The sequence below is a fragment of the Crinia signifera genome, chromosome 5 (assembly GCF_055691185.1).
Source record: "Crinia signifera chromosome 5, ASM5569118v1, whole genome shotgun sequence".
Classification (NCBI taxonomy): Eukaryota; Metazoa; Chordata; class Amphibia; order Anura; family Myobatrachidae; genus Crinia; species Crinia signifera.
In genome coordinates, this window is record NC_139221.1 from 317,151,669 (window position 1) to 317,178,220 (window position 26,552).

Genomic DNA, 26,552 nt, shown 5'->3' on the forward strand with positions numbered 1-26,552 from the left:
TTCTCCAGCAGTGCCAGTTACAGATTTCTCCAGTAGTTCCAGTTACAGATGTCCCCAGTAGTGCCAGTTACAGATGTCTCCAGCAGTGCCAGTTACAGATGTCCCCAGTAGTGCCCGTTACAGATGTCCCCAGTAGTGCCAGCTACAGATGTCTCCAGCAGTGCCAGTTACAGATGTCTCCAGCAGTGCCAGTTACAGATTTCTCCAGTAGTGCCAGTTACAGATGTCCCCAGTAGTGCCAGTTACAGATGTCTCCAGCAGTGCCAGTTACAGATGTCCCCAGTAGTGCCCGTTACAGATGTCCCTAGTAGTGCCAGCTACAGATGTCTCCAGCCGTGCCAGTTACAGATGTCTCCAGCAGTGCCAGTTACAGATGTCTCCAGCAGTGCTTATAGCAAAAGAAAAATTATTTTCTGGAAACTATAGTTTTTGAAATAATTTGGATAACAGATTTCTGAATAAGGGATACTACCTATATAGTAAAATATACTGTATATGACATTTATCATGAAAGAAATAAACATTTAGAAATATTTATACATTAAATATATTTGCACATCTCCAGCATATTCCATTGTGCTTTCCAATTGAATAATAATAAATCTAGACTAATAACAAACAGAGCGGTAGGAGGGCCCTGCTCGCAGCACTATACAGTAGAAATAAACAATAACTATTTGTCCCAGTTTTGCTCCGTATGTCTCCTTTGCAGACAGTTCTGTTGCAGTTTAAGCACCTTATGCGACTTCCAGCGTACTGTACATCTCCATCTGTTTCTGCAGCTAATCTGCATTGTCTATCCCCATGAATGCCACTCATCGGAGCTGTAATGCAACAGGAAACGTGACCTCATTCCGTCTGACAGCCACTGACTGCTCAGACTATTTTTGAAAGGAAACAAGAGGGTTGAAAAGTGAAGAGCCCTTCCCAGGACTGCAAAGCACTCAGACATCACAGGGGTAGTGATCACGGTACACAGTAACACTTGTGGGACAGTACTGTTCTGTGCTTCCATGGGATGTACTGAGCTTTCTACTGCATGCAGTGCATTGCTACACTGGCCAGTAACAGCGGACACTGCTGGTACCTCACTATAAGGAACTACTGGTTTTCTGGAGACCACAGCAACCAAAGAAGAATCAGCAGCTACCCCCACAATCCACCTGATACCAGAACAGCAGCATTCTCCCGGGAATTACCCTTTGGAAATTGCCATATGTATATGACTGGTAAGTAATAGTTTGTTAACATCATACTTGCCTACTTTTGAAAAATCATGTCATGTCAGATGGAGGTTATGAAGGCGACACCTAGAGGCGCGGACGTGTACTGCGACATACAGTACAATGACTAACAGTCATGTAGATGGGCCCCAAAGCAGTCTGTACGATCTACTGTACTCAGGGGCGGATTGGCCCCCCCGGGAAACCGGGCCATTTCCTGGTGGGCCAGCCCAAAGGTCATTAAAAGGGGCCGGCCGCGCTCCCCCATGGGCTAGCTGGGCCGTGGGCAGCGGCACTTTTCCCATCTCCAAAATGGCCGCGGGAGGGCTGTTGCACATGCGCGCGCAGCACCTCCCAGGCTCCCACCTTCCATTCCCAGCAACAGCAGGTGAGCCGGCCACTCCCCCCCGGGCATTCTGCCGCCGCCAGCACCCCCCCCCCCCCCCCCAGGGCATACCACCGCCGCCCCCACCACCAGGGGTTTCATGCTCGATGCCAAGGGGGTTTCATGCTCGTTGCCAAGGGGGATTACATGCTTGTTGCCACAGGGGCTTGAAATGCTCATTGCCAGGGGGTATTTTATCCCCTTTCCACAGGGGCCACGGTCTGGCAGCCAATCAGGAGTGGCAATGGTGGCTCCTGATTGGCTGCCGGTCCGCGAACTACAGTAGGCTTGCGTGCCGGCACGAGATTTGAAATAGCCACGGACCTGCCCTGAGTACAGTCGGGCTGCTGACCGCTCTCTGCCCGGCTGTCACACGGCATATGTACATATATGTACGGAAACCCCAATGAGAATCCTGCATTTTGCTGCTGACATGCGATCCTGTGTTTGGGGACCCTTAGTGTAGAATATGAATTGTTATATCTCTGTAAATATTGTGATACATTTCAAGTAATTTTAGTTTTGTAAAATTCAGTTAAAAAACCTCAGAGTTCAGACTGTTCTATAACTCTTTAAACTATAAAGATGATTTTAATAATGATAATAATAATAATACATCATATCAGTTACTTTATGCATTACACAAAATACAAACCAAACACAATTAAAGGTGATTGGAAAATATATTCACTGGAAGTTGTGTTAAATCACTTGCGGTGTATAGTGTCCGCTCGTCAGGCTTTGTGTTATTCTTCAAACAGCGCGCACATAGCAGAAATTCCAAACATCTGGGGGAATCTCAAGTGTTAAACCAGCCGCGGCCACTCGGAATAACTTCAGTAACTGCTGTAGATACAGTATCACTGCACAGAGCATCTACTGTTCTCCAACAGCCACAGAATCAGCAGGCGTATACTATCTACTGGTTATGGTATATAAAGGCAATAATGACACTGCTTCTGATCGCTTATTGATACATCTATGCAGAAGCTCAGTAAATACCACAAATAGCAGACCCTATAGAAACTTATAGGGGCTGCTAGCGGAGGTGTAACTCTTGGAGGCAATTGAGTCATCTGCCCGCCGGCTCCTGCTCTCAAGGGGGCACCCTGCATGTTAATTGAATGCCAGTGATATCACTTCTGTTACTGACTCCTACCCTAGCAGGATAATTTACATCACATTCTCTTTATTATAGACATATTTTTGCAAGCGTCACACCCTGTATTAGAACTCATGACCTGTTGCACTAGAAGCAGACACCTTACTGATGGAGCTATTTACTCTTGCATAGAAAGCCTGTGAGTTCTAGTCATATGAAGTTAGTACACAACATAGCTCTGCTGAATAGTAATGATCTTGAACTAGCACTTATACATAATCAGAATCTGCATACTTACTGTGCAGGAGAAAACAATAAATAAATTGGAGCAGCGCTGAATTTACAATGTAAAATTATTTATTACATACACTAATAAAAACATTAATTAGACATTAAAAAATGAACCAATTGGTGCAAAAAGAATATTGGATGGACCCAATAATTATAGTCACCGGTATTGGGATGGTGTTTTGAAACCTGCTCTGATCCTGGGGAAAAGGGGGGAGAGTCCTTATTGGTCACTTGGTGGTATCCTGATGTTGTTATCACGGACTGCAACCGATGGCATGGGTGGAATTAGCCGATCGGGAGTCCCACTACTGCGAGTGGTCAGGTATCCAACGATGTTTGTGGCTGAAGACTTCCGAGATGGTAGGTTTCCGATCAGATGATTAAGCAGGTGGGACAGTCCTTAATGAAAAGGGTTGAGGTCCTTGGGGCAATATGGGTCCAAACCAATGTATCACTAACGCGTTTCGCAGTGCCTACTGACTGCTTCACGCGTTGGTGATACATTGGTTTGGACCAGTGGCGGATTCAGGGGGGGCACCTGGGCACGTGCCCCCCCTGTTATTTATTTTGTAGCTGAGGACCAGGGCTATCCAATGAGCCCAGCCCCGTGTCTCTAGCCCCCCGGGAACCGGAGATATCGCCTGGCAAACCTGTAACGTTTTTTCCCCATAGGATAATATGGGACCCGTCAATTCCGACCCCCACCCGGTTCCGATGGCTGCCAGTTCCCGCCCTGGCATCACAGAAGCTTGTGGTTGAATTTATTCAATTCCAAATCGCTGGGCCTTCAATATGATATCAGGCTGGTCCAAATCGGTCAATCGGTTCCAGAGATATTGCGTGTAAACCGATTTTTTTTATTTTTGAAATGTAATTTCATAGCTGTTCATGTTCTTTGAGGGCAGATTACTCTGGAACCAAACGTTCCAGTTTCACTGGACCAAAATCATTCAAAGCCCGAGCAAAAGTTCTTCACTATAATACTTGTCTCATGTAAATGGGTCAGTTGGTTCTGAAGATATAGCCAGTTTAAATGAGATAACTGGTTAAAGGGGGGAGGGGTGGTTTTCTCTCCCCCTCACACCAGAAAATGCAGGGACTAGGCTGGTGTAAAAGGGGCCAACCTGGGAATGCATTTTCTGGTGTGAAAGGGGTATTATTTCAAATAGCCGGGACCTGCAGTGCTCTGAATACAGCCAGGCTCTGCCACTGTCAGTGGCTATCACTTCTGCCTGGCGGCGGCTGTCCCCCATTTACCACGAGCATGTATTCCCCCTTGGCAATGAGCATGTAATCCCACATGGCAACGAGCATGGAACCTCTGGCAATGAGCATGTAGAGAAGCAGCACTTATGTAGCATAATTTTTAATAGGCATTATGGTGTTTGGCATAACACATAATGGACATAATGGCGTGTAACTTAACGTGTAATGGACATTATGGTGTAAATGTTTAATGCGAGCCTTTGGTGGACAATGTCCCTGTTTATGAAGTGTATTGTGAATTTTGGCTTAATCTGTGTGGCATTATGTGAATTCTGGCTCAATCCATGTGGCATTATGTGAATTTTGTCTCAATCCGTGTGGCATTATGTGAATTTTGGCTCAATCCATGTGGCATTATGGGAATTTTGGTTCAATCCATGTGGCATTATGTGAATTTTTTCCCAATACGTGTGGCATTAGGTGAATTTTGGCTCAATCCGTGTGGCATTATGTGAATTTTGGCTCAATCCATGTGGCATTATGTGAATTTTGGCTCAATCCGTATGGCATTTTATGCATTTGGCTCAATCCGTGTGGCATTATGTGAATTTTGACACAATCCATTTGGCATTATGTGAATTTTGGCTCAATCCGTGTGTGTTATTATGTAAATTTTGGCTCAATCCATGTGGCATTATGTGAATTTTGACACAATCCATGTGGCATTATTTGAATTTTGGCTCAATCCATGTGGCATTATGTCAATTTTGGCTCATTCCATTTGGCATCATGTGTAAGGGGCAAGTATAATGGGGTCTAGTATTTTGTTGCATAATGTGTAGAAGTTGTATATGGTGTTGACACGCCCCCTGTTGAGTGGCCACACACCCTTTTCCGGAGCGCGCCTTTGGCGCGCGCACAACTACATCCTTCACTTTTGTCGCCATGGTGGGCCTGCGTACTTTAAATGCCAGGGCCTATTTTTAATTCCATTCCCACCCTCTCCTGCCGCTCTCTTAGCATGTACACTAGCACCACTAACACCGCCCCTCCCCCACCCAAACCCTTTTTTATGATGGTGCCCCCCCTGTCATTTTATCCTGGATCCGCCCCTGGTTTGGACCCATATTGCCCCAAGGACCTCAACCCTTTTCATTAAGGACTGTCCCACCTGCTTAATCATCTGATCGGAAACCTACCATCTCGGAAGTCTTCAGCCACAAACATCGTTGGATACCTGAACACTCGCAGTAGTGGGACTCCCGATCGGCTAATTCCACCCATGCCATCGGTTGCAGTCCGTGATAACAACATCAGGATACCACCAAGTGGCCAATAAGGACTCTCCCCCTTTTTCCCCAGGATCAGAGCAGGTTTCAAAACACCATCCCAATACCGGTGACTAAAATTATTGGGTCCATCCAATATTCTTTTTGCACCAATTGGTTCATTTTTTTACTGTCTAATTAATGTTTTTATTAGTGTATGTAATAAATAATTTTACATTGTAAATTCAGCGCTGCTCCAATTTATTTACTGTTTTTTCTTGTATCTGGGAGCTGACTACTCCCATAAGCAGCCGCTGTTCTGATTAAACCACCCCTGGCAGGCGCTCCAAACCGATCTAGATTGGTTTTCTTTTCTTCCATTACTGTGCAGGAGCAATGAGCTCTATCAGTAGGGTGTCTGCCTCCAGTGAGAGAAGTCACAGGTTCTAATCCTGGTAATGATTGCTAACCAATGTGTGTGCAGCCTGAGAGAGAAGCAAGAGAAAGCTGATTTTACTAGGAATAGTGAAGAGGAATTTCTGTTTCCTGTGTTTTATACAGTTTTTAACCACGAAACAGCCCCAGTGTCCTCTTCATGTCATTGTCGCTGTAGTATGTGTGTAACTATGCCCAGCTGATAATATGAAACTAAGATTAAATAAGTACAGAGCTAAATCAGGCGCAGGACAAGTGCTCAGATAGGAAAGGAATTTCTACAAGTGGTTCGAGCCTGTATTAGAGTCCAGCGAGACTGATAGTTGTATAACGTACAAGGAAAGATAGAAGCAGCAATTCTCTGCAGATCAGCAGCACAGACAGTCTAAAGGGGAGGTGCTCATTATGCAGCAGCCAATCACTGTTGATGTCTTGGCATGATGGGAAGGGACCAGAGCCAAAATCCTTAAAATATAAGAAAGACAAAACTTAAAGCTCTCTTACCCAGAGCCAATATATATAATATATTCCAGACAGATTCCAATGTTAATATGATTATTTTTTTCCACACAGATATTGTAAACAAATATTTTCAAGATGGCCGAAGAGACTCTCATGACATCGACACCAATGAAAAGAAAATGTAAGTGTGGAGTTTCTATGGTAATAAATATTCTTATGATGTTCCATGCAAATCACCTGCTTGCTTCCGGTGGAGCACTGTAACGGCCGTTGAGTTTTTCAAGTTATCCCTATTCAGACATTATCAATCAATATGCCTATTCAAGCATGTTTAAATTGCTCTACTGTATTTGCCTCTACTACCTCTGATGGGAGGCTATTCCACGTAGCCACCACTGTCTACTAAATTGGAATTGCAGGTACCATGTAATCAATTGGAAAAAGAATTTGAACAGCGCAATAGCTTTGAGAATCGATATGAAAATTTATTAATCACAATAAATAAAAATAATTAAACAACGGTACAGTTAAAAAAGACTGTGATATAAAAAAACAACAATGGAAAAGGGTATAAAATATGGGGGTCCCCCTGCATAGGGATGGGGTAGGAGAGTCCGTTCATATATTTCCCTTGGTCTGAATGAATGAAAACTGAATATAGTTACCACCCTAAAAGGGTATAGACTGTCCTCGTCCGAGTGTCCACTTTATCGGCCCAAGATGGCACAAATCACCGATGGTGGGATGTAAATAAGTTGCTCGGATGCTCCAAGGATGGGTATTCAGTAGATGTATTACCAGCACTGGTCTTTTTGGTGGAGACACGATGAGAACAATGTCCCAGGTGGTATTTTGTATATCCAAGGGATGGTTCGGACTACAATCCAGAGTAGTGGAAATAAAAGCAACAGAGACGCCGGACACAACGTATTAGCCGCCCCATACACCAGGTTCCCATAATAACGGAGACTCAAATCAGCAGCACACAGCTGCTGAATACCATTAGTGTTATTACATCTGTGAAAACGAAACTGAGGCTCCGCTATATATGGGCCCAAACACTTAATAACAACACCATTTCTGCTGTCTTTACTGTCTGTATTATATGAAAATACATCTTAGGTTTTGCCTCCTGTTCAATTGTATGTTTTTATAAATATTATAACATGTATGATTGTGGTACAGCTGTGACTAACGAATCATGTGACCCTCACTATGGGGTATATAAGACCTAAACACACAGACCTAGCTACCCACCTTTGATAAAGCCACCTGGAGTGGCGAAACGCGTCAGGAGCTACTGGGGTACCCATCTGCACCCCCTGCTTTTATTTCCACTACTCTGGATTGTAGTCCGAACCATCCCTTGGATATACAAAATACCACCTGGGACATTGTTCTCATCGTGTCTCCACCAAAAAGACCAGTGCTGGTAATACATCTACTGAATACCCATCCTTGGAGCATCCGAGCAACTTATTTACATCCCACCATCGGTGATTTGTGCCATCTTGGGCCGATAAAGTGGACACTCGGACGAGGACAGTCTATACCCTTTTAGGGTGGTAACTATATTCAGTTTTCATTCTTTCAGACCAAGGGAAATATAGGAACGGACTCTCCTACCCCATCCCTATGCAGGGGGACCCCCACATTTTATACCCTTTTCCATTGTTGTTTTTTATATCACAGTCTTTTTTAACTGTACCGTTGTTTAATTATTTTTATTTATTGTGATTAATAAATTTTCATATCGATTCTCAAAGCTATTGCGCTGTTCAAATTCTTATTCCAATCTTCTATCTTTTACGGGACTAACTACCCCAGTTACTGAGCAGCTGCAGGTCAAGCCCACTCGTGACTTAGCGCCCCCAGTTCTGACCCCTAGGGGACAGTCCTATATATTTTTTCACCATGTAATCAATAAAAACCTTTGTGATTTCGGTCTGAACCACCATCAGAAGTGTTTTGATATAAGGTTCACATTTTTTATAGAAATGCTGTACCCCCCTTTTAAGTTAAAGTTGGCCTTACTATAGATGTAGATAGTTTTCAAACAGATCTGTTTGAATTTCACTGACTGAAGGGGTAGATGTTTTAATCCATTTTCAAATAATAATTATCTTTGCTATTGTGAAAGTATTGGGTAAATTTACTTATACCCCTTTCAGACCGCACTTTTTAACCGTTATTTTGCTGTTTTTTTTTTACCGTTTTAAAACGGCAATTTGTGCAGTCTGAAAGGTGCAGAGTGAATTTACCAGTTATATTGAACTGGTATTTCTAAACGATAATAAAGCAGGGTCCTACCCGTTTCAGACCCGGGTTTTTTTATCCACTGTTTTCTATGGGTTGTTGTGAAGTAACAAAAACTGCATTGGAAAACCATTTCAAGACATGCGGTGTGAAAGGGGTTTTAGCTGGCAGACCCTTTTTAGAAACATTTTAAAATACCTGGTCAAAGCCAGTTTTGCGGTCTGAATGCTTTGGTATTCAATTAGGTGTACATTTTTTGACAGTCGGAAAAAAAAGACACTTTTTGCCAATTTTCGGTTGAGTTTACATTCAACCTATTCAATTAAAATGGGTAGATCGTAGATCTGTGAATTACTTGCTGATCCACCTGTTTTCGTTGAAGCTGCGGTCATTTTCCACAATTTTTCACCAATGCAGTTTTGACTTTTAAAAAATCAGCAGAAAAATGACTAGAAAATGCCCCCAAAAAAGGCCACAGTTGAATACCCCCTTAAGCATCTACAAATCAAAAGAGGTGATGTTGCCAATAGAAACCAATGAAATTATGTACATTTCTAGGATGCAATACATAACGGATAGCCAGAATATGATTGGTTGCTATGGGCAACATCAATCTTTAAATTTTTAAAAGATTTAGTAAACTTACCCCCTAAGAGTAAGAACTGGAATTAAAGAAGAAATATTTGGGTGAAAACGGACACGAATTCACCAAAAACCACTTGAATTTGTACCAATTTCGCTGATCCACGTGGTTTTTCACATATTCTGGATTTTTCACCCAGGCGAAATGTCAGCACTGTGTTATGCCACTTGGCAGTATGAATGCACCTGGGAGTGCACAAACTAGATACCGTGGAGAGGACCACGGACGGAGACACAGGGGCAGTGCTAGGCAGACTCACAGAGACATAGGAACAGTGCAAACATCAGAAGTGAACAAGTACTAACACTAAAACAGAATGGGAGCATACACACAGAGAATACTGGGGGAACTCACAGGCACAGGTAGGGGCTGGAAGGATGAGAGCCCAACGGATAGAGCATCTCCCAGTATCAGAGAATAAGTATCTCTCCGGTAACAGGAGAGATACCTATAGTGGAGCTTGGTAATGCTTCGACACGTGAATGTACTTGTTGCTATAGGCAACCCCAATCCCAACAGGGTACTACAGAGGGAGGCCTATAGATTCCTTGGTCAGAGATGAAGAAGACCATAGGAAAATATCCTAAACCTGTACCCCTCGCTTGCAGTACATGGGTTCAGCTAGCTGCCACTAAGCTGACACCAGTGGGCTCTGCACTGAGAAAGGGTAAGATATCAGGACCTGAGGTCATCTGCAGCACACAGGTTTAGCTAGCTGCCACCAGTGAGTGCTGCACAGTGAGAGAGGTAACACAGGAAATGAGGGAGTGTAACAGCAACCTAGCTGGATCCACAAGGTGGTACAGGGACCCAGCAGTTACAGTCACAACTCCTGATTACGGCTAGGTCTGGATCAAGGCGCAAAGACGCAAACGCCAAGACCTCTATTACTGTAATCAACATACAATGCAAAATTGCTAGAAACTAACTAGGCACAGGACAAGGCTGACTGGCTATCTGACTAGGATTCTGCAGCTCCTGCCTAGCCTGAGAGGAAGGTTTATATAGCAGGTGCTGCCACGCCCCACTCAGACATCACAGACTGTGAGCACAAAACCAGTGCCGGATTCCCTGCTGTGAACAGACTGCCTGTCACCACTGCAACAGCAACAACACCTAGAGAAATGAGCATGTTTTCCCTGAATTATATGCTGCCGTTGTGCACCAAATGTAATGGGGTGTGAGAATCAGAACTTTTGAGAATTTCGGAAAGCTTTCCCATTTTACACTGAAAAACCAGGTTGATTTTGACATGTAAATGATTGCCTCTAAAAAAACTCTCCCAAAATCTCTCACTTTCTGATTCTTACATCCTATTCCATTTGGCCCTAAGGGTCTATGTATAAAATTAATTTAAAATAAACCTCTTGTAACGCAGAGCATTTAAATACTTTTAAAGTCTTAAAACTAGCGGATAAATGACGGCGGAATTTAGGAAGATCAGAAAAATCTTTGTCCAAGCCAAATATAGAGAATTCCCCAGTTTCTCTGCGTCTCGTACAGCCAGATCTGGATGAGAGGTGGCCGCAAAAAAGGAGGAAGTACCCAAGCATGTAATCCCTGGTAACGAGCACAAAACCCCTGGCAACAAGCATGTACTCCCTGGTATCGAGCACAAATCCCCTAGCAACAAGCATGTAGTCCCTGGTAACGAGCACAAAACCCCTGGCAACAAGCATGTACTCCCTGGTATCGAGCACAAATCTCCTAGCAACAAGCATGTAATCCTTGGTAACGAGCACAAAACCCCTGGCAACAAGCTTGAAACCCGTTTTTTTGGCAGGGGGGGTTGCGCAATCATTTCTAGTTACGCCACCGAACAAACAAAAATCATATGAAAAAAAATTATATTTTTTTTAAATATTACAGAAGGACAGGATGCTTACTGTAAGTGGCCTGCGTGTGTACTTACCCATACCTACATTTGTGTACATGGCCATTTGATGTTTTATTTTGTTTCATTCTGGCATTTTCTCTCCGTTTTCCCCCCTCACAGATTCATCACTTTTCCAGGAGCTGGCGAGGCTGCCTTCCAGGCTCTTTGGACATTTCTCGGGGTGAGTATGAGCTGAATGCTGAGATCTGACACAATATAAAGTGAAGAGAGAGAGAGGGCGGGAGGGTAAGAGAGGGTGAGAGAGCAACAATCCTAATGTGCTATGTCCGGTAGCCAGTGTTATAGACCCAAGAGAAAGTCATTTTTCAAGCCTGGAGAAAGACGCGGGTGATAATGAACCAGCTCCTAACAGTCATGTTACAGACTGGGTTTGAAAAATTACAGTTAGTGGCAGATTGGCTGCTGTGTTATCACCTTCCACTTTATCACTTCTTCGGGCTTAATTCCATACTTGCCAACTTGCTGGCTGCCCTCTCCGGGAGAGGCAGAGGGGCGGGCCAATGCCGGGAGTGAAAAAGGGGTGGTGCGTGGGTGAAGCCACAGGAGGGAGACTTTCTTATGGGCATGGCCAGAGCGTTTGCGCCATTTAGCCACGCCCCCGCCGTATGATGGCGGTATTTCAGGCATTGCACTGCAGTGGGTGGGGCTTAAATGATGAGATTCACGTAATTTGACCCATGGACCCAAGGGGGGTCACAGGAGTCAGACAGCTCTCCAGGAGGGTTGCCCCCATTTCCGGAGGGCGAGGAGGGGGACCCGATTTCCGAGGGTAGGCAACCCTGCTTAATCCATCTGTTTCACAGTGCCCGCCAACCAGCTCCTGACTGTCCTTTTTCTAACACAGCCCATAACAGTATCCGGGCCATGAAAAACCTGTGTTGTCTTTTTGAGCGTTCACCATGTACATGTTGACCTTAAGCATGTGTCGACCTTCTGTCACTGTCGACAAAAGTGGCCGACACTGACCTAGACATTGTTGACCCATTATCCCAGAACTCCTATAACGTGGCAGGTAGGTGATTTGCAGCTATTTTATCTCTACACAAGGCTTAGTACATCTGCCCCCAGCGTCGGACTGGGAGGGCAGGGGCCCACCGGGGCGTGTCTGACGTATGACATCACTATGTAGGCGGGCCCAGCGCATGACGTCATGACACAGCGGGCGTCCTGTCATGCTGCTGCTGCTGCTCTGGGCTCCTCCCAGTTCCCTCACTCGGGCCTATCCGCTGCCTCCCCCTCCCGCGCCAGCTTCTGGCAGCGGCTCAGCTTGCTCCACACGCCCGGCGGGGGACTGGGTGGGGTAAAAATCAGCGGGACCTACCGGGGAATCCCCCGGTCCCCCGCCGGGCCAGTCCGAGCCTGTCTGCCCCAATGTCTGATAAGGAGACACCCAGGTTGTCTTGTAAGTAGCTTATGATACATCATTCGTTGAGAGTTTTCATGTGTTCTCTCCCCAGAAATACGTTCGGATTGCTGAGTATGGACCGGAACCCCTACCTGGATCCGCAAGCTGGAACCATAAGTCCTTGCCGGCACAGCCCTCGTCTGCTCGCTAACGGCTACTACACAGTAGATGAAGACAGCTTCTGCTTTGATGATTTGGGGAACATTTCCATCACTCCCACACAATATAAGGTGTCCTACAAGGAGAACGTTGTAAGGTAACCAGCTGCAGCGGCATCAGAGCTTTACTATGCGGTGCCAACTCCCAGGAATCTAGGAGGTATTCTTTATTTATTATACCAAATAGATATTATTACATAGAGTAGGCTATATTGCTGTGCCATAGGCTAATGGACAGATATACACAGAGAATATCTCCATTCACCAGCCCTGATTGGCTGAGCTATGCGTCTCCATGGAGACGCATAAGCCCAAGACGCTATCAACCTCTGTAGCGCTGGGACAGTGTTACAGAAGGTGATAGCTGCGCCGGAGAAGGCCGGTTCACCCCACTGTCAGTGCAGGGTGAGCCGGCTATGCTGCAGACAGACCAGCGCTGGACCCTGGATTGGTGAGTATATTGGTGTAAAAGTGAGGTGTGTGTTTGTGTGTGTAATAAAGTTATACTTTTCTGTGTGTGTGTGTGTTTTATTTTAACATTTTTTTTACAGGTGGACTACAAGTCCCATTGGGCCCATTAATGCCCCGCATGCTGGGACTTGTGGTTCTCCAAGTCCCAGCATGCGGGGCAGGTCTGCTGGAACTTGTAGTTCTCCTGCATAAAGCAATGTTAGGTATGTGAGATTTAACCCTATCAGGCCAGCGTCCACTGGCCACGGATGCCGGTGACAGCCCCGGGCTTCAGCCCTGGATGGGTGAAGCCTGGGGGGGACCCCTTTATTGAGTGGGTCTCCACCCCTCCAGGTACCCCGTCCAAGGCTGGTCAGCTCATGTTTTGGCCGGGGGACCTTATGTAAAAAGTGTCCCCCGGCTGTGGCATGACACCGCGGGCTGTTGGAGCCCGGTGCTGGTTTTAAAATACGTGGGACCCCCAGATTTTTTGTCCCCCGTATTTTTGGAACCAGCAGCGGTCCAAGAGTCCGGGGCTGGTTTCAGAAATACGGGGGACCCCTATGCTTTTTGTCCCCGTATTTTTGGAACCAGGTCCGGTTTAATGAGCATGGGGCTGGTTATGCCGTTTTTTTTTTTATAAACACAAAATTCGCACATTTTCATGCCTAAAAATCGCACATTATCGCACTTAATCGCACTTTTTTCCCGGAATTAAATATGCGAATTTGCAGCAAAAAATTTGATTTAAAAAAGTGCAATAATGGGCAAATTTGAAAGTGCAAAGAAATCGCATTCTATTAATTGTCACCCATAAAGTCAAAACACACCATGCACTACATGGCATATACACATACGTAAAGTGAATATGTCTGAATCAGCCCCTAAATGTACCCTATTCCACTAAACAGAGATACTAGGGAACGGGAAGTCCTACAATATTCCTATAATACTCTCTTATTTGCAGGATTTTTCGGAAGAGACGTAAACCACATGCACAGAGATCCCTGGATCTGCAGAGCAGGGAGAAGCCGGAGGATTGTCCGTCTCTCCTTGAAGATGACATCGGTGACTGCGAACCACTTGTTCCAAAGACGCCCTACAATACTCGTTCAGGTGATTTATTTCTGGCTCATATATACAGCAGAGATCGCAAGTGCGGGCACATAAGGGGTGATTCAGGTTGGTTTGCAAAAGCAAACGCCTTCTTTAATGGTCAAAACCATGCTGCACTGCAGGTGGGGCAGATGTAATATGTGCAGAGAGAGTTAGATTTGGGTGGCATGTGTTCAAACTGAAATCTAAATTAAATACCGCCTGTCGGCACATGTTGGCTCAAAAAACAATGATCAACCCCACGTCGACCTTTTGACTGTCGACCTAGACACTGTCGACCTAATGACCTGTCAACCTAGACCCATGTCAACCTAGACCCATGTCCACCTAGATCCATGTCGACCTTGGCCCATGTCGACTTAATGATTGTCAACCAACTTGCTATAGACCCAATGACCGTATCCTGATGGAAGTGCTGAAATAGTGACTGCAGAAAGCTAGAACTGTACAGTTTCCACCTTTCTAGAATGTATTATAAAATGCCAACATGCTGTGATATTGTGACAGAAATTTCCTATGATGCTGCAATTGCTTTATGTTGCACCGTTTCTATTTTATCTTCTGCAGAAAGCGCTGATCTTGGGAACGCAGCAATCACCATTGCGAGTCTGTGTCCGAGAACCGTCCCAGAGACAGCGGACTCAGAGCCCACGCCAAAGCGATCCGCACAGCTTCTGTCTGTCAGATATTCTCTACACACAAGCAATGGTAGGAGCCTGAGAGATCTCTTATTATGGGGGTTATGTATTAAGACTCAGAGATAAAGTGTCCGATTCCGGCCTGTCTGTGGCAGTTAGAAGGTGATTGGCTGGTACTTTATCTCTTTTCACTTTGCCACTCTCCAAGGCTTAGTACATCTAAGTAAATGCTCTCTATGACATTGGGCCTAATTCAGCTTGAGTTGTAGTTCTGCGAATAATCACAGAGTTACAACACCCAGTTTTAGAATGCGGGGGGGGGGGGGGGGGGCGTCCAGCACAGGGTAAGGATTGATGAAAAGCCCCAAACAGTAATTTGCAGGCATTAGGCCTGAATTAGGCCCGTTAATTGTTCTGTGCCACAGAAAGTTGTGCTTCTAATATCTATATATATATATATATATATATATATATATATTATAATGAACATTTATTCCTTTGTTGTGGTTTTGTTTTGTATGGCAGAAGATGGCGGTATGGTTACCACAGGAAACAACGCTGTGAGTCAACTCCACGGTTCTCCTCCTCGCCGGACAGCAGAGTCGGGGCACTGTGCCGAAACGTCAGCTCAGCATCTCTCTTCTGCATCATCCCAGCACACGGCTCAGGGTACGAGCTTATGACATCTTTCACAGTACTATACATATGATGACATCAGGAGGAAATAATGATGTCATAGACTGACCGAAAGAATGTTGGCAATGCTTATACCATAGGCAGTGTAGGTAACGTCTTCTCGCACAGGTACAATAAATAATATTAGACCAGAATAATAAAGCAAACTCGCTTTTACTGGGCGGAACCGTTTACCCCTTTTCACCACTTTATTAGCGAAGTTCGCAAATTCTCTGCATAGTGGGTGGTTGCAAATAACTGTCACAGTTTCCAGACCACTCAGAAGGTCACATGTTCCAGGTCACCCAGCAGGTTCACAGGGAGAGTTCATCAACTGTTGAAGTAAAAAACCCCACCCAAATCTTACTCTCTCTGCACAAGTAACATCTACCCCACCTGCAGTGCACATGGTTTTGTCCATATAAAAAGGAATTTGCCAGAAGGAGTGAACCAGAATAAGGCCCTTGGTGCAATCCATCTCTGCCATTCTCGGGGAATGTGTACTGCTATGTGCGAACGGGATGGCGAACACCCGGTTTGCGGTGCCGGCTCGCGCCAAGCGTCAGCACATGCGCATAAATGCGCAGATGCTCGCCGTTGCTCCCTTGCACAAACACGCAGGGTAGCGAGGCAAGTACAATAAGGGCCTAGAACTCAGTCCGACCCCCTGTATATCGCTAACAGCAAGCTTACCTGGAAAGACGCACCAGATAAATATTCTCCATCCACAAAGCTGGACTTCTCCTTTAACCCTTTGAGTGCCAAAGGAATTTGTCAAAAGAAGTGCGAACAATTGCCAAGCAAACATTTTTATTAATCTATAATGACCTGTAATGATTACCTTATATAGGAAATAATGGGTGAAATGTAATAGGATGAGAGATTCAGAAAGTGAGAGATTTGGTGAGAAATCTCCAGGTTTTTTAAAGCGGCAATCATTTACACTGCAAAATCAGTTTGATTTTGCAGTGTAAATGATTGCCGCTTAAAAAAAAACCTGGAGATTTCTCACCAAATCTCTCACTTTCTGAATCTCTCATCCTATTAAATCTCACCCATAATCTTTTTTTTTTACACATTTTTTACTTGAATTTTTATAACAAATGTGAGCGACGCCGGCATTTTTAGCGGATATTTTGCGCATCGCTCACAGAGATGTTGGCACTCAAAGAGTTAAGAAACATGCTTATACAACACAGGTACTCTTCTTGCCAGAAAATGTATTTGACTGTACAGACATTACCACGCGGCTCTGGTTTCAGTGAATAAATAACTACTGGGCTTCCTGCAGGTATTATATTCCGCAATATCTCTTGGCTAATGGAATTCACATTATGTTATTTAATTGTGCTCCTGTATAACAACATAAGAAGCAAATGTGTTGGAACGCAAGCACAACAACATTAGACTCTATCTGGTTAGCATTAGGGGAAATCCATTATTCATGTTCTGTGCCGCCTGTCCTGCAGTTTTACAGCTATGGAAATACATTTTCTCACTCCGCAAATTTCACAAAGTTTCCTCAGTTAATTCACTAATGCCTAATCCAAACGTTAAGCCTGAATCTATGGCCATAATTCATACCTCCCAACAGTCCCGATTACCGCGGGAATGTCCCGGTTTTCAGGGACATTCCCGCGTCCCTCCCGCGGCCGGCAGTGTCCCGCGGCGAGGGGGGGGGGGCTGTTGGGAGTCCCCCGTCGGCTGCTGAGCAGCAGGGAATAAACACTGTGCGCATGCGCACAGCGTCTATTCCTGCAGCCAGGGGGCTGGGGGCATGGCTAGAGGCTCACAGAGCCTCTGGGTCATGCCCCCATAGCGTCAAAATGGGGGCCTAATTAAAGGGGGCATATAGGCCACGCCCCTTTAATTAGGCCACACCCCCGAAATTTTCAGCGAGACACATAAATTATAATCTCTAATCACCCCTTTTTGTGTCAATAACAAATGAATACACTAAGATACACCTGCAGTGACGGGGGCTCCAATAGGAGTCTGTCCCTGCAGGGGTCAGAGGTAAAGGAATCATGTTATCCCTTAATTTCTCCATGGTAACTATGCATGCGCTAGTGGTGAGCGATAGGAAGGGATCCTATGAATCCCTCTCCCAGGACTTTTTGATGAAAGTAGACATGGGCTATCTGTAGATGGTATTATTTTACCAAAGCCAAGTGCTTTAGCTAGTAAAAAACTGTGGGTATCTGCTAAATGCATTCCGAGGATACTTAATATTATTTGATTAATTAAATGATGGCAATGAAATCCTGCATTTTGCATCCACCTGCGGATAGAGGTGTATAATATTGTAGAAGTGATTCTATGCGTTCATTGTTTGGAAAATGATACTAATACACATTCTGTTCATGTCATTTCACAGGGGTCTGTGCAATATCATATGATATAACAAACTGCACCCAGACACACAAGAGAAACCTAAACCAGATCTGCTCACATCCTCTATACCCAGCTGGAACTGTACAAGCGGATTCTGCAGAAGTTGGTACGTGTGTGTCCACCCCCATAGCTGTATTACTCCGCGTATAACTTACACTTCGCTGTCTATACTCGGGTTAGGAGCTGTGATGCGTACTTGCCTACTTTTGAAAACTAGTTTAGGGAGATTATAGTTGGTAGTATAATTTTGCATAGTGGCCCATTGAGGGGGTGTGTGATGCTCCCAAAGGGCGTGTCTAGTTCCATATATGGAGAGATTGTGAAAAGACATTGTGACCTGGCACCTAGAAGCGTGAGTGTGTGCTGCTACATATGAGAGGAATCTTTTACAATAACTTCTATCCAAATGTAGATGAGCCCCAAAGCAGTTAGTAAGAGCTACTATACTTGGTAAAGTGTTGGGAAATGGTGCTGATAATTGAATGTAAATGAATCTGTCCTTCATTCCTTTTCCCCCAAAAATGTAACAGTGTAATGTGGGCTAGGTGACATGAGGGAGATTGCTAGACTAATGAGGGAGAGAGGGAGATTGCTGATATGTCAGGGAGTCTCCTGCAGAATGCAGGAGGGGAGGTAGCTATGATGTAACAGTGTAATGTAGGATAGGTGACATGAGGGAGATTGCTAGACTAATAATGGAGAGAGGGAGATTGCTGCTGTGTCAGGGAGTCTCCTGCAGAATGCAGGGGAGGGAGGTAACTATGATGTAACAGTGTAATGTGGGCTAGGTGACATGAGGGAGATTGCTAGACTAATAATGGAGAGAGGGAGATTGCTGCTGTGTCAGGGAGTCTCCTGCAGAATGCAGGAGGGGAGGTAACTATGATGTAACAGTGTAATGTGGGCTAAGTGACATGAGGGAGATTACTAGACTAATGAGGGAGAGAGGGAGATTGCTGCTATGTCAGGGAGTCTCCTGCAGAATGCAGGAGGAGAGGTAACTATGATGTAACAGTGTAATGTGGGCTGGGTGACATGAGGGAGATTACTAGACTAATGAGGGAGAGAGGGAGATTGCTGCTATGTCAGGGAGTCTCCTGCAGAATGCAGGAGGAGAGGTAACTATGCTGTGATGTAAGGAGTGGGAGGGGCCAGTGGCACAGTCCAACACTGGCTAATTGTGCAATATACCGTAGGCCTAAGTGACTCTTGCCAAGACTGCGTACACCTAGTCCCCGATACAGAATACCTGCCGGCAAAATTACATTCATGTATCTATGCAATGATTAGACATAGGGTGCAGGAGCTCTGCAAATTTAGCCCCAAATTAAAAATAACCGCATATTTGCCCTTTTAAATGTCCCCTTGGTGTCTGACATCTTTCAGATATCCAGTAACATTGTAATACATACAGGGTATATTCCATGTGTTGTTTTTTTTCAGGTGCGGCAGATAAGAGTCATCTTGTTATATTGTTGTTCTGCCTCCTCGTTATCTTCTTGGCGTGGTAAGTGACAATCGTGCGCCGTATATTTTTTAAATGCATTTGATGCACTTATGTTAATATGGGATACATACGGATGGGTGGGGTTTAGGAGGCCGGCGTTCAGAATACCGACACCTTACTCCCCACATGCCTTTGCCTAACCCTCCTCTCCCGCAGCCTAACCCTAACCCCACCCTTGCGGAGCCTAACCCCACCCCTGCGCAGCCTAATACTAATCCCCTTAGGGATTTAGGGTTACGGGTGACGTCACAGTTATAGTTACCTTTGAAGTTAAGGGTTGGCGTTCACCATTAAGGTGGCAAAGTTGGCAGTGACATAAGGGGGTGTGGATCATTAGGCCGACAGTGTCTAGGTTATCAGTCAATATGTTGACTTGTGAAAAAGGTTGAAACAAGTGAAAGTTTTCACGGTTTTTTGTCTATGCCAACATATGTCGACATTAACACTGTATTAGTGTACCGCATACCATCGCTGCGCTCGCCATACAGCGGGCACGGTGCCATGCTGCGCTCGGCATACAATTATATTTTCCCTCTATACCCACTGGGATTATGAAGTAAGAACAAGTCATTTAAAAAAAAATCATGAAAATGTGTTGACCTTTATCTGTGTCAACCATTGACATATCGATTTTTTGCTTGTGTGGACCGTTGATGTAAAAATGTTGATGTAAACCATATTGAACTTTTTCGACCAGATACCAAATAAGGTGGGGCCAAATATGATCTGCCGGTGCCTTAGGCCCACACCCAAGCTACTTTGTTAGCAGCGGTGTGTCCATATTGTCACTGATTGTGCACGTTCCTCCTATAGCCATAGACACTGTCACACGCAGTACAGTACTATCAGTCCTAGTGCACGTTCCTCCTATAGCCATAGACACTGTCACACGCAGTACAGTACAATCAGTCCTTATGCACGTTCCTCCTACAGCCATAGACACTGTCACACGCAGTACAATACAATCAGTCCTTGTGCACGTTCCTCCTACAGCCATAGACACTGTCACACGCAGTACAGTAAATCAGTCCTTGTGCACGTTCCTCCTACAGCCATAGACACTGTCACACGCAGTACAGTAAATCAGTCCTTGTGCACGTTCCTCCTACAGCCATAGACACTGTCACACGCAGTACAGTACAATCAGTCCTTATGCACGTTCCTCCTACAGCCATAGACACTGTCACACGCAGTACAGTACAATCAGTCCTTATGCACGTTCCTCCTACAGCCATAGACACTGTCACACGCAGTACAGTACAATCAGTCCTTGTGCACGTTCCTCCTACAGCCATAGACACTGTCACACGCAGTACAGTACAATCAGTCCTTGTGCACGTTCCTCCTACAGCCATAGACACTGTCACACGCAGTACAGTAAATCAGTCCTTGTGCACGTTCCTCCTACAGCCATAGACACTGTCACATGCAGTACAGTACAATCAGTCCTTGTGCACGTTCCTCCTACAGCCATAGACACTGTCACACGCAGTACAGTACAATCAGTCCTTATGCACGTTCCTCCTACAGCCATAGACACTGTCACACGCAGTACAGTACAATCAGTCCTTATGCACGTTCCTCCTACAGCCATAGACACTGTCACATGCAGTACAGTACAATCAGTCCTTGTGCACGTTCCTCCTACAGCCATAGACACTGTCACACGCAGTACAGTACAATCAGTCCTTGTGCACGTTCCTCCTACAGCCATAGACACTGTCACACGCAGTACAGTACAATCAGTCCTTGTGCACGTTCCTCCTACAGCCATAGACACTGTCACACGCAGTACAGTAAATCAGTCCTTGTGCACGTTCCTCCTACAGCCATAGACACTGTCACACGCAGTACAGTACAATCAGTCCTTATGCACGTTCCTCCTACAGCCATAGACACTGTCACATGCAGTACAGTACAATCAGTCCTTATGCACGTTCCTCCTACAGCCATAGACACTGTCACACGCAGTACAGTACAATCAGTCCTTATGCACGTTCCTCCTACAGCCATAGACACTGTCACATGCAGTACAGTACAATCAGTCCTTGTGCACGTTCCTCCTACAGCCATAGACACTGTCACACGCAGTACAGTACAATCAGTCCTTGTGCACGTTCCTCCTACAGCCATAGACACTGTCCCACACAGTACAATCAGTCCTTGAGCACTTTCCTCCTACAGCCATAGACACTGTCACACACAGTACAATCAGTCCTGGTGCACGTTCCTCCTACAGCCATAGACTGTCACACACAGTACAATACAATCAGTCCTTGTGCACGTTCCTCCTACAGCCATAGACACTGTCACACGCAGTACAGTACAATCAGTCCTTGTGCACGTTCCTCCTACAGCCATAGACACTGTCACACGCAGTACAGTACAATCAGTCCTTGTGCACGTTCCTCCAACAGCCATAGACACTGTCACACGCAGTACAGTACAATCAGTCCTTATGCACGTTCCTCCTACAGCCATAGACACTGTCACACGCAGTACAGTACAATCAGTCCTTGTGCACGTTCCTCCTACAGCCATAGACACTGTCACACACAGTACAGTACAATCAGTCCTTGTGCACGTTCCTCCTATAGCCATAGACACTGTCACACACAGTACAGTACAATCAGTCCTGGTGCACGTTCCTCCTATAGCCATAGACACTGTCACACGCAGTACAGTACAATCAGTCCTTGTGCACGTTCCTCCTACAGCCATAGACACTGTCACACGCAGTACAGTACAATCAGTCCTTGTGCACGTTCCTCCTACAGCCATAGACACTGTCACACACAGTACAGTACAATCAGTCCTTGTGCACGTTCCTCCTATAGCCATAGACACTGTCACACGCAGTACAGTACAATCAGTCCTGGTGCACGTTCCTCCTACAGCCATAGACACTGTCACACACAGTACAGTACAATCAGTCCTGGTGCACGTTCCTCCTACAGCCATAGACACTGTCACACGCAGTACAGTGCAATCAGTCCTGGTGCATGTTCCTCCTACAGCCATAGACACTGTCACACGCAGTACAGTACAATCAGTCCTGGTGCACGTTCCTCCTACAGCCATAGACACTGTCACACGCAGTACAGTACAATCAGTCCTTGTGCACGTTCCTCCTACAGCCATAGACACTGTCACACACAGTACAGTACAATCAGTCCTTGTGCACGTTCCTCCTATAGCCATAGACACTGTCACACGCAGTACAGTACAATCAGTCCTGGTGCACGTTCCTCCTACAGCCATAGACACTGTCACACACAGTACAGTACAATCAGTCCTGGTGCACGTTCCTCCTACAGCCATAGACACTGTCACACGCAGTACAGTGCAATCAGTCCTGGTGCATGTTCCTCCTACAGCCATAGACACTGTCACACGCAGTACAGTACAATCAGTCCTGGTGCACGTTCCTCCTACAGCCATAGACACTGTCACACGCAGTACAGTACAATCAGTCCTTGTGCACGTTCCTCCTATAGCCATAGACACTGTCACACGCAGTACAGTACAATCAGTCCTGGTGCACGTTCCTCCTACAGCCATAGACACTGTCACACGCAGTACAGTACAATCAGTCCTGGTGCACGTTCCTCCTACAGCCATAGACACTGTCACACGCAGTACAGTGCAATCAGTCCTGGTGCATGTTCCTCCTACAGCCATAGACACTGTCACACGCAGTACAGTACAATCAGTCCTGGTGCACGTTCCTCCTACAGCCATAGACACTGTCACACGCAGTACAGTACAATCAGTCCTGGTGCACGTTCCTCCTACAGCCATAGACACCGCCACATGCAGTACAGTACAATCAGTCCTGGTGCACGTTCCTCCTACAGCCATAGACACCGCCACGTGCAGTACAGTACAATCAGTCATGGTGCACGTTCCTCCTACAGCCATAGACACTGTCACACGCAGTACAGTACAATCAGTCCTTGTGCACATTCCTCCTACAGCCATAGACACCGCCACATGCAGTACAGTACAATCAGTCCTTGTGCACGTTCCTCCTACAGCCATAGACACTGTCACAAGCAGAACAGTACAATCAGTCCTTGTGCACCTTCCTCCTACAGCCATAGACACTGTCACACGCAGTACAGTACAATCAGTCCTGGTGCACGTTCCTCCTACAGCCATAGACACTGTCACACACAGTACAGTACAATCAGTCCTGGTGCACGTTCCTCCTATAGCCATAGACACTGTCACACACAGTACAGTACAATCAGTCCTGGTGCACATTCCTCCTACAGCCATAGACACCGCCACATGCAGTACAGTACAATCAGTCCTTGTGCACGTTCCTCCTACAGCCATAGACACTGTCACACGCAGAACAGTACAATCAGTCCTTGTGCACCTTCCTCCTACAGCCATAGACACTGTCACACGCAGTACAGTACAATCAGTCCTGGTGCACATTCCTCCTACAGCCATAGACACTGTCACACGCAGTACAGTACAATCAGTCCTTGTGCATGTTCCTCCTACAGCCATAGACACTGTCACAGGCAGTACAGTACAATCAGTCCTTATGCACGTTCCTCCTACAGCCATAGACACTGTCACACGCAGTACAGTACAATCAGTCCTTGTGCACGTTCCTCCTACAGCCATAGACACTGTCACACGCAGTACAGTACAATCAGTCCTGGTGCACGTTCCTCCTACAGCCATAGACACTGTCACACGCAGTACAGTACAATCAGTCCTGGTGCACGTTCCTCCTACAGCCATAGACATTGTCACACGCAGTACAGTACAATCAGTCCTGGTGCACGTTCCTCCTACAGCCATAGACACTGTCACACGCAGTACAGTACAATCAGTCCTGGTGCACGTTCCTCCTACAGCCATAGACACTGTCACACACAGTGCAGTACAATCAGTCCTTGTGCACATTCCTCCTACAGCCATAGACACTGTCACACGCAGTACAGTACAATCAGTCCTTATGCACGTTCCTCCTACAGCCATAGACACTGTCCCACACAGTACAATCAGTCCTTGTGCACATTCCTCCTACAGCCATAGACACTGTCACACGCAGTACAGTACAATCAGTCCTGGTGCACGTTCCTCCTACAGCCAGACACTGTCACACGCAGTACAGTACAACCAGTCCTGCTTTACACAACTAGATTTATCTTGAGCAATAATCAACTTTGTTATTTAAAGGTTTGTATTTCCACAATCAAGTTCCAGCGATTATCTGTGCAGCCGCAGGAGGGTAAGTAATGTATGTACTGTACAGAATGGAGGGTGTGATGCAGCATTATGGAATTATTATTATTAATAATAATAATAATAGGTTTCATTAGTCTACAGCAGATGGCAGACTACCTGTAGCTCAAGCTGCTGTGGAACCAATTGTTAATGGCCTGCAAACCAGTGTCTTGGCACATGCAGGATAGAGACAGCAAAATACATAGTACATAAGTAACGGACCAGCAGTGTCTGCAGTGTTGTCATTATACGGCTCCAGGATATCTCTTGGTAAAAATAAATAATTGTGGGCTTTAATCGGGGTCGCCTACTTTTAAGTCTCCAGAAGACTGGAGAGGAGACTGTCAGCAGCACTTTGAAAAGCCGCGAATCATGAGAAATTAACACTGCCGCGGGGGAGATGCTGGGGGCCTCGCCGGTATCCGGGAGGGGATCTCGGTTTTCGGGAGCCTCCCAGCCCCATTCCGGGAGGGTAGGCAACCCTGGCTTTAAATTAATCTATTAGCTTTATAGCAGTGCAGACATAGGGCCCGGTTCAGACGCGTTAGCAAGGCTGCAAAACCATGCTGCACTGCAGGTGAGGCAGATGTAACATGTACAGAGAGAGAGAGAGTTAGGTTTGGGATTAGTTATTTTGTTTCTGTGCAAGGTAAATACTGACTGCTTTATTTTTGCACTGCAATTTAGATTTCTGTTTGAACCAGCTTTGAATGAGGCCCAATGGGCCGATTATCTTTCTTCAGCCTTGATTTATACAATAGAGTTTTTCATGCATATTGTTCCTGGATAACTTTATTTCGATTTTATTTACAGGTCACCTGAAAAAGATCCCGTCCTGAATTCCTGACCATAGACTCCTGATTAGCTCCAACCACAGCAGTGGGCAGTATTCTGAATGTGATCTATTTAAAGTGTTCAAATAAATCCCTGGTCTTGTTTCCGGCCACAATGGGCCAAACTTGCACCGGTGTCAAAAATGATCTTCTCCGCCTAGGACGACAGTGAGAAAAATCCGCTGAGAATCTAAACCTAGATCACAGGGTGATATTGTACAATTTAGAAGTGCCTTTATAGAACAAAAAACCTCATGGTACCAGTTGCAGTGGCTGAGGTGGGCACAGCACAGTCCAAAACTCAAATGTTTGGCAGCGGTTGGTGTGACGGGTAGATGTATGAAGCAGTGATAAGGGAGAAGTGATAAAGTGCCTGGTAATTTATCACAGGCCAATCAGCTCCTGACTGTTAAGTTACAGGCTGGGTTTAAAAAGTGACTGTGATAACGTACCAGGAACTTGATCACTTCTCCTTCCTTATCACTGATTCATACATCTACCCCTGAGGCAGATGTATTAAGCCTGGGAAGTGATTAAACACCAGCCAATCAGCTCCTAACTGTCAAGTTGCAGGTTGGGTTTGAAAAGGACAGGAGCCGGATGACTGCTGCATTATCACTGGCCTCTTTATCACTTCAGCAGGCTTAATAAATCTGTCCTATTGACTAACCACCCATAGGCCGGTTTCACACACTCCGGCTCCTGCCGGACGGTGAAATCCCACACGGCCAGGGAGCCGTGCCGCACACATTAGTTGTGAATGGACACTAGTGTCCATTCACACGGGACGGCTACGGCCCGGCCGCACGGCTGCAGCCGGATCCCGCCACTGGAAGGGACGGCTGCCGGGCTGTGGCCATCCCCTCCATGATAAACTACTGTGTGCGGCAAGGCTCCCTGGCCGTGCGGGATTTCACCGTCCGGCAGGGGCCGGAGTGTGTGAAACCAGCCTTAGGGC

General features: G+C 45.8%; 1 protein-coding gene across 2 annotated transcripts; it reads left to right on the forward strand.

The window, feature by feature from the left end:
- Nucleotides 1-587: 587 nt before the first annotated feature.
- TMEM71 (transmembrane protein 71) lies at nucleotides 588-26,300 on the forward strand. 2 transcript variants are annotated; one of them, XM_083186419.1, is made up of 11 exons: nucleotides 588-1,229; nucleotides 6,484-6,553; nucleotides 11,268-11,328; nucleotides 12,626-12,829; nucleotides 14,149-14,297; nucleotides 14,865-15,005; nucleotides 15,461-15,604; nucleotides 17,988-18,110; nucleotides 19,448-19,511; nucleotides 24,714-24,765; nucleotides 25,575-26,300. In XM_083186419.1, the coding sequence occupies exons 2-11, from the start codon at nucleotides 6,508-6,510 to the stop codon at nucleotides 25,581-25,583; spliced, it is 993 nt and encodes a 330-aa protein (XP_083042545.1). In that variant the 5' UTR covers nucleotides 588-1,229; nucleotides 6,484-6,507; the 3' UTR covers nucleotides 25,584-26,300. The 2 variants fall into 2 exon arrangements, with proteins under 2 accessions (XP_083042545.1, XP_083042546.1); XM_083186420.1 differs by having other exon boundaries at nucleotides 15,464-15,604.
- The last annotated feature ends 252 nt before the right edge of the window (nucleotides 26,301-26,552 follow it).

Bases quoted from the DNA above. Each gene is read 5' to 3' on its own strand.
- TMEM71 (XM_083186419.1), top strand. From the start codon at position 6,508: ATGGCCGAAGAGACTCTCATGACATCGACACCAATGAAAAGAAAAT. The intron at 12,830-14,148 runs GTAACCAGCTGC...TCTTATTTGCAG, and splicing joins TACAAGGAGAACGTTGTAAG to GATTTTTCGGAAGAGACGTA. The intron at 15,605-17,987 runs GTACGAGCTTAT...GTCATTTCACAG, and splicing joins ATCCCAGCACACGGCTCAGG to GGGTCTGTGCAATATCATAT.